General features: G+C 41.2%; 1 protein-coding gene across 1 annotated transcript in view; it reads right to left on the bottom strand.

Annotated features, from left to right (window-relative positions):
* The window catches only part of NPTN (neuroplastin), a 59,647-nt gene that overhangs the window by 23,277 nt on the left and 23,958 nt on the right, over positions 1-12,412 (bottom strand). Inside the window, exons 2-4 of the mRNA XM_082489052.1 lie at positions 10,963-11,310; positions 5,328-5,496; positions 737-831 (exon numbers count right to left, since the gene is read on the bottom strand). Of these exons, the coding sequence (XP_082345178.1) occupies positions 737-831; positions 5,328-5,496; positions 10,963-11,310 (612 nt within the window). The remainder of the gene's footprint in view (positions 1-736; positions 832-5,327; positions 5,497-10,962; positions 11,311-12,412) is intronic.

Genomic DNA, 12,412 nt, shown 5'->3' on the forward strand with positions numbered 1-12,412 from the left:
TTTTGTTCAGTAACTACAGGAAAACAGTGCAAACAGCACTTCTCTTTCAGGCTACTTTCACATTTTGCATTCTCTGCCTATGATTTTCGGGTCCCAAAAGTGTTAGAAGAGCACCAACATGCACAAGAGGGGAAGGAAAAAAAAAAAAAAAAAACCACAACAAACCCAAAAAAGCATGAAAGTAGAAAACCCCGATCTGGCACAGGGCATCTGTGCACACCAGAACCTAGCCACTGAAATAGTCTCTGCAGACAAAAACCTACAAGTACACCAGTTCAGAGCTGCCACACGAGATGCTGGTTTTTAGTTTTTTCATATTCAGAACTGACAAATTCAAAGTACATCGAATACATTCAGATGGCCTCATTTACTGTGAAACCAGGAGGAAACCACAGCTGTCTTTGCATGAGCACAGACATATTCTACAGCAATCTTTATCCTGCTAGACAGCCAGATTTACCAAAAGAATGCAGAAGCTTGTGCTAGAAGGTATTTTCATACCCTCTGTGCAGACCACAAGTGCAATGGTCGTATTCCCATATCGGCAAGATCTTTCCCCTAGGACTGTGTGCAAGAATTCCCCTGAAGTTATAACCAAGGACTGGACACAGGTTTGATTTCACGCAGAAAGACCGCTTGAGTTAGCTCTCTTGTACAGACAGTGAGCGAGATGGCAGAGGCAGTGAAAGCACTTCACTTGCAAGGAGAGGAAATAAAACAAAACAAAACAGAGTACCTCTCACTTCTATAGTGGCGTTGGCTATAGGAGAGTTTGAAAACACAAACACGCACAAGTATTCCCCTGACTCTTCTGCTCTGGGCTTCAAAATCCTGCAGACAGGGAGAGAACACATGAGCCGTGTTAAGTACTGTGTTAGCAACCAAAAATGAGCAGGCTAGGAATTTATTTTCCCCCCCAATACTTTAGTCTTTTAACTGAATTTCACAGCTATTACTTGTTAATTCAAGGTTATGTTGTGCAGAGGTACCTACTTGAAAGAAAGGATGTTGTTTGCCTAGAAAAGGGGTGAGCTCTAGTCAGGAAAGTCAGTACCAATTTAGCTGGAGAAGCTGCATTTAGTTTAAAAGCAAAAGAGCCTGACACCTTTTAATTATGCACTACAGGCAGTTTGATGCAAGTCATCCTGAAGTCACTAGCCTATTAGTCAGATACCACCGCCCATTGAGGGAGAAACACAATTTGTATGTACTTTCTGCATTGAAAAAAAATCATATGTGGCCAATTGGAAAGCGACAGGCTACAAATACAATCGAGGCTGATGCTGTCATCTCATAAGCTGTTTTCTTTTTTTCCATAGCAGACACGAGACCGGTCCATTAATAGTTTTCTCTGATTCAAACTGCATGTGGAAAAACTGCAAAAGCTGGTCAACTTGTGAAGGAAGACACCACACAGGAATCTGCTGCCACTTAAAATTAGAAAGACTAATGCAATAACAACTGGTAGAGGGAAAAACAGATGCAAGTCAGCTAGAAAAAAAAAAAAAAAAAAAAATCAGAGCTGCAACAGATGGAAAAAAAACCACACCCAACCCAAAACACCACCAAAAAACCCCTCAAGATGAATCTACGCTCGAGATGGTGCTAACTTCAAGTCCACCAGCTTTTGCCGTCCTTCGAAAAGCTTTTGGATACAAATGACTTAAACTCTACATGTACATTCTTCAGATATTTACCTATAAAAGACATCTTAGGCTAGAGCAACATAATGACGATGTGGGGCAGAGTTTACCTTTCCGCGCAGCACAGAACAGCATTCTCCCCATCCCTCCCCTCCCTTTACTGAAAGGCTTCTTGGCTTTCTTTTCTTTATTATTAATTTTTTTAAAAAACACAAGTAAATAGCATGCAGCGGAACAGAAACCCTGCAGAAGAGCACTGTAATAAAATAATTTAATTACACATGGAAACTGCTTAGACACATAGAAAAAGCTGCTCAGTTTAACACAATACTTTTGCTCAATCCTTCACAGTGTTTACAGCACTTACTTTCCAGAGTCACCGGTGAAAGTCTAAAGTTAATACGTCTTTCAGATAAGCAATAACATACCCACTTTTCACAGAGTTAAAATTAAAGAGTATCTTAATGACAGAAAGAACGATCATTTAGTATCATCAAACATCAAAGCATTAATTGTCGTTTAAAGTGTAGGCAGGTAAAGTATCCTTAGGAATTGCGCAGCAGCCCTGGACGTTAGCGCCTGACGTTAGATGCAGCTGGCAAAGACGCACACCTCGCCTACCTGACACGGGACAACCCCACCCAACTCTTTCCATGACTAAACCAGCCTGAGACTCTGCAACAGCGAGGGAAGGCTTTCCCTAATTGTGTTTAGGACCTTAATAGTTAAATAATCATACTCTGACCACTGCTTTTTAGCCACTATTGTCAATGCTTAAGAGAAGGGAGGGGGAAGACACTGTATTCTTTCAGTTCTACATAAGCTTATTTTTAAAGTGTGAAACTACAGTAGCCTCCACTAGGGTATTATTACCATAAATCATTAAAGCAAGTGTAAGTTGATACGGCTGCAAAGTTTTACAGACAAACAAGCACCTGTAACAAGTTTGCTTAGCCGACAACTTCCCTCAATCCTGAGGTTTTAGGAAGAGTCCGGCTTTTCGTAGATGTGGACTTTTCCGCAGATGCAAAAACACTGTCCTGGTTTCAGCTGGTTGGGGTTAAACCATGACAAAACACCCAAAAAATCATTTTCTTTGCTTTAGCTCAGTAACCTGCTACCGAACTCTGAATTAATTGATGAGGAATTCTGAAAGAAATCACTACTTTTCTCCTCCAAACTATGAATTGCAGACTAGGGGACAGGTCTCCAGAACAAAAAGCACAGGATGGCCAGAACCACTTCCAGGCACTTCCTGCCTGTAAAGGAACATGCTACAAATAATTCTTGCCCATTCTTAATTAAAAATGGTGAACTAAAAAGCTATACTTAACTCTGAGCTTTGTCAGTATAGCTGCCTTCCAGCTTTCCAAACTTTATTCAAGTTTGAATAAAGAATTAGGAACGATGTGCTCAATTTCTAATGTTGTATGAAGCAGGATTTTTAAAGTACATAGTTTAACTTGCAAATTCTGAAGCTTTCTGAATGGTAAACAACACTGAACTTCAATGAACTAACTACATTTCATAGCAAAACAACACAACTTAATGGCTGAAACACCAAGAACGCGAAACATTTTTTTTATTTATTTTTTAAGGAAAAAAAAAAAGTAGAACGTAAAAAAAAAATGTTGAAGTTGATTAACCTCTTTTAACTACAACTACGTTGACATTGCTTGCATGAATTTGGTGTTTCTGGATCTAAACAAACACCAAGTAACCAAATCAAACTAGAAGTTATGAACAGATCAAATGCAGTGTGACCACATGCAATGAAGAAATGCCACAGAGTGTCTGAAACCACAATATACAGCAAAGCAGCTTATAAGTGAGCAGGAATTTGAGGTTTACATTGCAAATGCAGATTTTCCCGAATTCTCAAGCTCTCCTGTGATTGGAGCATGCTCTACCAATCCTTCATTCACTGGGGGGAAAAAAAGCGACTGTCTTACAGTCTGCCCACCTTACTTCTTTCTTCTCCAGGAAGTTAAAAGTGAAGCCAAGTAGAATTCTTCTTTTACTGAGGAATTTGGAAGGAAAAATTCTCCCTAGCTTGGAACAGATTATAGAGCAGTCAGCCTTGATACTTAGTTTCCTGAATAATAATGTGTGATTTTTAGTAACCTTGATGCAACATGCCTTTTGTACCACTCAAGCTAGTGCTTTTGGACAAGACTGCTCATCAAGTTAATTCCTAGATAAGAAAGCAGAGCCTTTAAAACTCAGAACCAGTGTTAAACGTTGTACTGAGAAAATAACAGGATGTAATTACAGAACTACACAAGACTATTTTTTTTTATAACTGCAAAACTGAACAGATAATGCAAAGTGAGCTATAGTGGAAAACAAGGAAAAACCTGAACGCATCTTTATTGGAATCAAACACAGCTTCCATCATCCAGTGGATGAAAGGATGCTTTGCTAATGCAATGAAAACCTTGAGTGTTTCTTAATCGTGTGCAACATTAGTGTTATAAAGAGCCCACAGTACTCTGCTGGAGACAGAGAAAAGCCAGTTGAGCGTGCAGGCATGTTTCCTTGCTTTAGTGCACAGACAAGGTACAGTAAACCAGATGTGCTATAGTATCGCGGGCCTTGGCCAGACATAAGCTCCTCTTTCTGGCGTTAACAGCTGAATAGAAGGTCAAAAGTGGTCTAATGTCTCCAACGAGTAAGTTACCACCAGTGGTTAAGACATGCCTTAAGTGCTCTTCATCTTAGCTTAACACTGAACAGAAAGTTGTATTTGCTATCCAGGCTGGCATCAAGTGAAGAAAATGGAATGGCAAACAAAAAAAAAGGCAAGAAAATCACACATACAAAAGATCTCTGATGGCATCACTGAGCAAGCTTCATATGCTCTCATCAACTCCATGGCAAGAGAGCCCCATTTCAGGAATACAGAAGCCCTTAAAGGATTTCTCCTCAATGCAAGCTATGGTGAAATGAAAGAGGTGGCTGTACACGTTCTGTTCTCCTTCACACCCTTAGATAGAAGGTAGAAACAAAGCCAGAGCATGCGCACGTGGAACAGGTTAATGCTGCAAATGTGGATGTGCTGACAAATAAGAAGCACAAGTGATACAGCTGTACTGGTTTAATCAAGATTTGGTATCATTTCATAGTAGTGGTCTGATGACTCATCAGTTACAACTCAGACAACGCCATCTTTCATCTCCCAAGGCCAGAAAATGACTAAACCAGCTGATTTCAGCAGTGATTTATGTGCTGCATTTCCCTGCACGATCAAAATGCACAGCTGCAGATCCACCTTTACGTAGGCATAAGCAAGACAGAGACTGCACAATACAATCAGAGGAAAAGAAAACTAGGCTGTGTGTCCGTGCCTACGTCCACGCATCACGTATACTCTACGTGAGAGAAGAATTAAATGAGTTCAGATTGAAAAGAGAAGCTTACAGTATGTTTTTGGTGACATTATGTTTACATGAGCTGGTTAGGACAGCTATAGGCAGGAATCTTTCCAGAATCGTTCTCCTAATGCTATTCGCAGACGTACATTTTGTGGACCCTCGAATGCAGATCAACTCAATTTGTCTGACCACTAAGAAGGTAAATCAGGGACTCTGGAGTCCCAACATCCCATCGTCTATTCCAAAGCCATATGTCTACCAGGTTTGTCATTCTCCAGTGTTACATGAAGATTACTCCAAAGAGACTTACTTGTATTCTGTAGTGTTTGAAGATTTTCTAGTGCCAGGGATCTCCTCTCCGTTCTTCACCCAGTAACTGGCAGAAAGGGGGCTGGGACTTGTGGTGAGGTTACACTGCAATGTGACAGCCGGACCATACGGATGAATGATTACATCCTCGCTGGCATTGATCCTGGGTTCTGAAACAAAGGACACATGAAATAGCAACAAATCTTCACTTTCAATTGTGCCACACTAGTCTAAAATTCAAAAGGGGAATCGGGAAGGGAAAAAGACTACACAAGGAATGTCACTGCACTAGTTCGGGAGACATAAAGAAAGTCACAATAGAATAGCTGATCACTAGTGAAGGCGACAACTTACAGCACCCCTATATGGAAAAAAGAGAATTCTTTATTTTAGATTATTTTAAACATTTAACATCACTACGGATTTCTATGTAACACCATTAATTATATATATATATATATATATTTTTTTTTTTTTAAACACACTACTGACCATAGCATGAGGAAACCCACGTCCTGTGACTATACGCCTGCCCTTCAGAAGCAACTTCTTTCTGGCTATTACTTGGTCCTCTACTTACTGTGAGGTTTAAAACAAACCCATTTTCTCCACAGAATAGTTCTCAAAGTTAATCAGTCTTCTGAATATTTCTGGACTTGCCCCTGCAAAAAGGGCTAACACCTACCTACAGAAAAGATCCTGTGCACACAAGATATTTCAAATAGCACAACTCTTCTGATGTCTGAAATTCGAGCAAATACCCAGTGTGAATAAGGCACAAGTCCAATGAAGAATGGCTGCAAGCAGCCCTTAATGCTTAACAATAAAAAGTAAAAATACACACCACGTTAAATTTAGAGTCAGGAACTATGTGGTTTCTAAAGTAACCTTAAACACAAACATTTCTGAAGAAAAAAAAAAAAAAAAATGTGAACCTCATTGCATAAACAGTCCATAAGAGTTACATACTTTGCTGGTTGCATTAGGAACCGAACCCAGGATGTTTCACATTACAATCTTACCTGGTAACACCAAATTCACATTTTTTTAGGTGAAAGTCTTTTAGAAGTGCTAGGATTAGTATGAGGGCACTGTCCTTACATTTGATAACCATGTTTTCTTAAGATCATGCAGATCGTTATTATTCTCCACTAAGGATGATGAATTTTTAGAATAGACAAAGACAAGTTTCTTCCCAAACTTGGAAAAAAAGACCTTTCTATTGATGGCTCACAGCTGGTTTCAAGTATTCAGTAACAAAACTTGAACACAGGATGACAGAGCTTAAAGGGAATTGAGGGATTCTTGCTGTTAGTCTTCCAAAAATACCTAGATTTAGCATTGGCTATAGTTTCAGCTTAAACTAAAGGCCACTGCCGTAGCAGTCTCCGCCATGTAAATGCTGTGGTATCCTCTGCCTTTGATGTATTTCCTCACTTTAAAGGGTGAAATGAATTCCAAAGAGGTAGCTGTTGCCAGCTGCTCATTTCACAACCCCGCTCCTGCGGCACCCACCTCTCACAGTACCTCCTTTGCATTCTGGTCGGCAGCAAAGTGCAAGAGGGTGAGGAAGCCGGTCAGTAATGAGTATCTTCATGATTTTTGCAAGTCAGGAAAGGATTTTTAATCCTGTAAATTATTACACCTTGTGGTGACATATTTGGAATACAAATTGAGTCATACTCATGCAGTCTTTTGGTTATTCATCTGCAAAGCACTTGGAATACAAATTATTAAATAGAATGAGGGGAAGTGGAAAATAGCAGTACCGTCAGAAACATTGCATTTTTCATCACATAAAACATTCATCTATCCAATAGTACAGTACTTAAGATTATTGCCCAGAGAGGCGGAGAGAAAAAACACATCTACCTACTAATAACCCAGCAAAGCCATTTGAGTCCTGTATATCCTTTCCCCTTTTCTTCAGCAGGGCACCTACATAGCTTCTTTTCACAGCTATTTAAAACTAGGACTATCACTTCACTGCAGAAAAACTGGTGGGTACTGTAGTAACGGAGGTTTTTTGACACTTCTCATCAATACTTTGCTAATGTCACACATTTTCAACTGTGTTTCTACCTTGTTGATACCATGCTGGGAATTCGATCCATGCAAGGATCTGTTTGGGTCCTACGGGGTACAGTAATGGTATGGCTATAATAAAACAATTTTGGACTGCCCTGTAAGCTTTTCCATTCCCCACAAAACTTGTGTGCATTCTCAGAAAAATACTAAGAGAGATCTGGAAATGATTTTAGTAATGTGTTTTAATTTGGTGTCAGAACACTTTTTTAGAGAAACAACTTTTGCTAGAATTCACTGATCATACTAAGTTTCGTTTTAAACATTTTTCTTTGATGATGAAAGCAGTGTCGTCAAGTCTGCTGCCTGCAAAATAAATGCAGTGTTTTTCTTTTAGGAGGACGCTGGCAAGACAGGCTTAAAGGCCACTGTGACAGAGCCGACGACACATCTAGCGAGCGCCGCGAGCGCCGTTATGACAGATGCTGATGCTGTCTGTGCTGTGCTGAGACACAGCCTAAAGTGGCAATCAGCCTGCAGCCATCCTGGAAATGGAAAGCACACATGCTGCCATCAGAAAGCATTACACAAATGCCAGCAACAGGAGAAAGCCACCAAAAAAAATCATAATATATCTGAACCTAGTCCCTACAGAAACCGGAAAGTTAAAGACTTAATCCAGAAGGGTTTTGGCAGTGGTAATCTTCTGGCTTTCATGTTCTGTTGATAATGGACTCTTCAGCTTCTAACACTGATGAAGCAGAACACAAAGATAAAACCTGCCTGGAGCGCCAATGACAACTACTGCAAATTCGCACCTACTCTTACTGACGTCTCTGCTAAGCTGCAGTGTCCAGAAAATATTTACAGCTGTCTCAAGCTTGCTTTGCTGGGGCCTTTTGTGTCCGACTTGCAACTTCTTATGTTTTAGGTTAAAAAAAAAAAATTAAAGGCGAGTGCAGTCTCATTTACATCTTTTACCCACATTTATGTTACTTTGTTTATTTAAAAAACAAAAAAGCTATCAGGCAGTACTAGCCTGATTTAATTCTAGAAGATAAACTGCAAATTGAATACTGCTGGGACAGCAACATCCAAAGAAGGATGCCCACTTTAAAGAGCAAGATGCTGAAGAGTCTCTTTCTATACATCACTTAAAACTGCCCATTTTATGTAGGAGCAGTTTTTTAAATAAAAAAAATACATCCATAATTGAAGTTTTTTATCCAAACTAGGAATGAGATAGAAGCTAGACGCTAGTTCTTGGCTGCTAACTTAAAAATCAAGTCGCACCTGACCTCTTCGCGTTCAAGTTTTGGTATTTGAGACAAGCTGTGATTTACAGGACAGTGAAAAGAGGTTGTGCTCTTTTGATACATTTGATGTTCCGTTTCAGTGATGCTGATGCCAAATACACCATCAGTTGTAAACTCTTAACACTGTTTGGTCAGAAAACTCCCATTTCAAAGACAAATTGTGTTTGCACACACAATACAGCAGCTGAAACATTTTGGGCAGATTCAGGTAAGATGGTCTCCACCTTCCAGGGATGGCTTGGAAACCTCCTTCCCCCCCTTTATCTCCATTTCCAGCATGGCCACACAGCAGTTTGATGTCCAAGTGGTCTGTTTCCCAAGCAGCAGCTGGTCATATCTCTTAACATACATAATGTTACAGAGTAAAAGCATTAAAAGTATTCTGTTTACCCCCCCCATGAATAAAACACAACAGCAGAAAAATTGTCCCAGGCAGAAGGCACTTAGCAATGAAGTCACGATACACACTCCAGAATTAGTAGCACCAGATGCAACAAGACTGTGTTAACTGAGGAGGAAGACAAAAGGTTAAACTTGAATGCCCGGAGCAGATTAGTATTAGTATCAATGGCCTGAGAGAGGAAAAACCCGCTTTCCATATGTGGACATCTTCATAGTAATTCATTCCCAAACGGTGACTTTTCATATGAAAAGGATTTTCTCCCTCAGTAGGTTACTAAAACTGACTAGACATGAAGAGAGGAGCACAGGACCACCACAGACTTGCCACACTCAAGAAAAACTAGAGGTCTTAACAGGAGCAGTGGGGATTTCCAGGAGACGTTACTTCTTACAAGACAAATATTTTAGCTTTGTCATAAGGTAGTATTACTTCCTGAAGTTACATGGCTCTTGCTGTTGTAGGTCATGCAAGCAATCTACCCATCCGAGTCCTTTGGGACCTCAAAGGACAATGGAGGGATTGGGCATTAGGACTGAAAGCTGAGCAGGTCTGAGCCGAACAACCCAATGCCACTTAAAATTTTCAAGTCAATCCATGTCATTGGGTTCACTGTCTATTTTTCCACATATATCAGTGTTGTTTCCATTTTCCAGAGGCAAGGTTTCTGATCCAGCAGTGCCGACTGCACCACACTTCAGGGAAACTTTTGGTTGGTTGGTTTGGGTTTGTTTGTGTTTGGGTTTTTTGTTTGTTTATTTTTAAGGTATCCAAAAACACAATGGAGACATAATTACAGAGTTTAACCTTTCTGTACCCAGACAAAACTCAGAGTGGTACATAAAAGGTTTATTTATGCACAGAGCACAATAGCAAGATGACACCTATGCTCTCTACTCCTTGCCACCTTAGGACATTGAGAAATTGCCGAGAAAGCAAGTTCTCCTGTACCTCCATGCAGCAGGCTCACAGTGCAGATTTAATTTGCTCTACCTATAACTCATTAGCCATTTCCTTCATCTTGTTAGCAAACGCAAGAGCTTTGCATCTTACACAAAACAAAATGAGGTTCTTCTCTACTGACTCTTATGATATAAATTTCCAACCTCTTCTGGGACTGCTTTAAAAGTGAGCTGAACACAGAAAAGTCTTGTAACAATAGAGAACAAAAAGCAATTCTAGGTCAACCATATTGTCTGCTTTTGAAAGTATTTCCGCTGCCAAAAGTTGCATTCTCAGATGAAATTCATTTGGCTAAAGTTATTAGTTCAACACTGGGGGAAGATATCCCCCCCTGCCCTTCATAGGCTGGATTACGAATAGCTGCATCAGTTCAGTGCTGCTGCATCAGAGAACTCATTAGGAACACACTGCTGTCCAGAAAGGAAGAGAAACACCACGACTTCATGGAAAAATCTAAACATTAAAGGTCACATGTAACTGAAAGGGAAGGATTTGTGCAGAAGCATATATGCAACCAAAACCAAGTGAGAAAGCATTCAGAGAAGTTCCAAGAAAACACAAGAAATGAAAATAAAACAGTTAAACCTGGGAAGAACACAGAAATCAAATATAAAGGCACTCACGGAGAAGCCAGCATTAGCATGGCTGGAAACCTACTACAAAACTAAAGGGGGTAGGGGAGAAACACAAATTCAACACCGGGCCTGTTTTCACACAGAAGCTATAATGCATCCACAGATTTTCCCAAGTCCTTTGATCCTGAGGAGAGACAGAGATGGCAGACAACATCAGCACTACAGGCGGAGGAACAGTCTCGGGTTCAAAACACCAGGACAAGGTAGCAGAGGGTTTTTTCGGGGTAACGGGAGGGTAAGGGTCACTAGACTGCCTCTAGATACTACAGTACTACTACTGTAGGGTGCCGGACTCACTCTGAAGGACGCTTATAGTAGCCTGGGCTCGAATCCACGTTATGGAGGGATTTTGCCTCAAGTCATTCCTCCTGGGATCGTTGCTGGCCCTGCACTCGTAAGTCCCAGAGTCTTCCAAGGTAAGGCGGGTTATTCTCAGCACACTCACCCCATTCGCCCCGTAGGCAGTGTTAATGGTGACACGGCGCTTCCGAGCGCCATCCCACAGCTGTTTGAAAGACTCAGCCCGGTTGACTTCAGCATACCACCACTGGATCTCTGGAGTGGGGTTCCCAACCACATCACAGTACAGTTCAAAGGCGTCCCCCGTGAGTTTAGTTTCTGACATGGGCGACTTGACAAACCCAGCTAGAGGGAGGGGCAGCAGAAACGCAGTGACAGAGTGGCAGAAAACAAAAGATCTTATAAAGAACATAGCAATGAGGTGCAGAAAACAGAGAGATAAGACATTAGCATCTACAATAACACAACTTTCATAGAAAAAGCACAACATGGAGCACTTGCAGACAGAGGTCGATAGTTTGAGAGCAGCGTGCTCCCACTCGGAGTATCCACGGGAGGCATGGCTTCACAGCACCAAGTGCTTATCCTGGCCACTCTGGGGGATCCATCCATGGCAGCTCTGCTTGGGAAGCCACAGGCTGCAACACACACCAGCTAGGAGGTACCTCCAAGCCATAGAGCAGACTGATGGGTTTTCAAGCCTTTTACAAGGCCTATGCAACTGGAATCGGCAAGTGTTAAGTGTTCATGGCCACGTGTCTTTTCTCTGAAGAGTCTTCTTGCTTTTTATGACCTATCTACAAGGGCAAAAAGGGTAAAACCCGAACCTTCTGCCCTATGCAGTTCACCATTATCAGCTCTGCTTTGACCTTTTCTTCCATCTATTTTGGACTTCTGAGGCAGGGAATTCCCCAAGATACAAGTGACCTACTTGCCTGAAGTAGCTGGATCACCAGAGCTCCAGGAATCTCACAACCTTCTAAGGTAAAGGGAATTTCAGTGGTATATACACACACAGGCCAAAAGACTGTGTCGTTAGTTAGGAAACAGACAGCATCAAAGGTGCTTCAACAGATCACACGATGAGATGCCGTGCTGACATTTGTGACCAGGCCAAAATATCCTTATTACGGCTTGAAATCCTTCAATACTTACCAGCTTCAGAGCTGTGTTAAGAGCACAGACATAATAAGTTGTCCTTCAATCCTATTTTCAAAGGTATCTATTGAAAAAAGCGTTGCCTTAAAGCTAGTCTCTTCCCCCGACAGTCGCCCCCCCCCCCCCCCCAAAAAAAAACTAAGAGATTAGAATACAGCTGGCCAGACAGATTATGCAGCAAAACCCGCTATATTGCTGTGTTCCCTGGGCAGCAGGACTTCTCATCAGCAGGCAGAGTGCCACACAGCTGATAAAACTCAAGACTTTTTCATCCCTCTCCTCAAATTCA

Source organism: Vanellus vanellus (assembly GCF_965231255.1).
Source record: "Vanellus vanellus genome assembly, chromosome: 11".
Lineage (NCBI taxonomy): Eukaryota > Metazoa > Chordata > Aves > Charadriiformes > Charadriidae > Vanellus > Vanellus vanellus.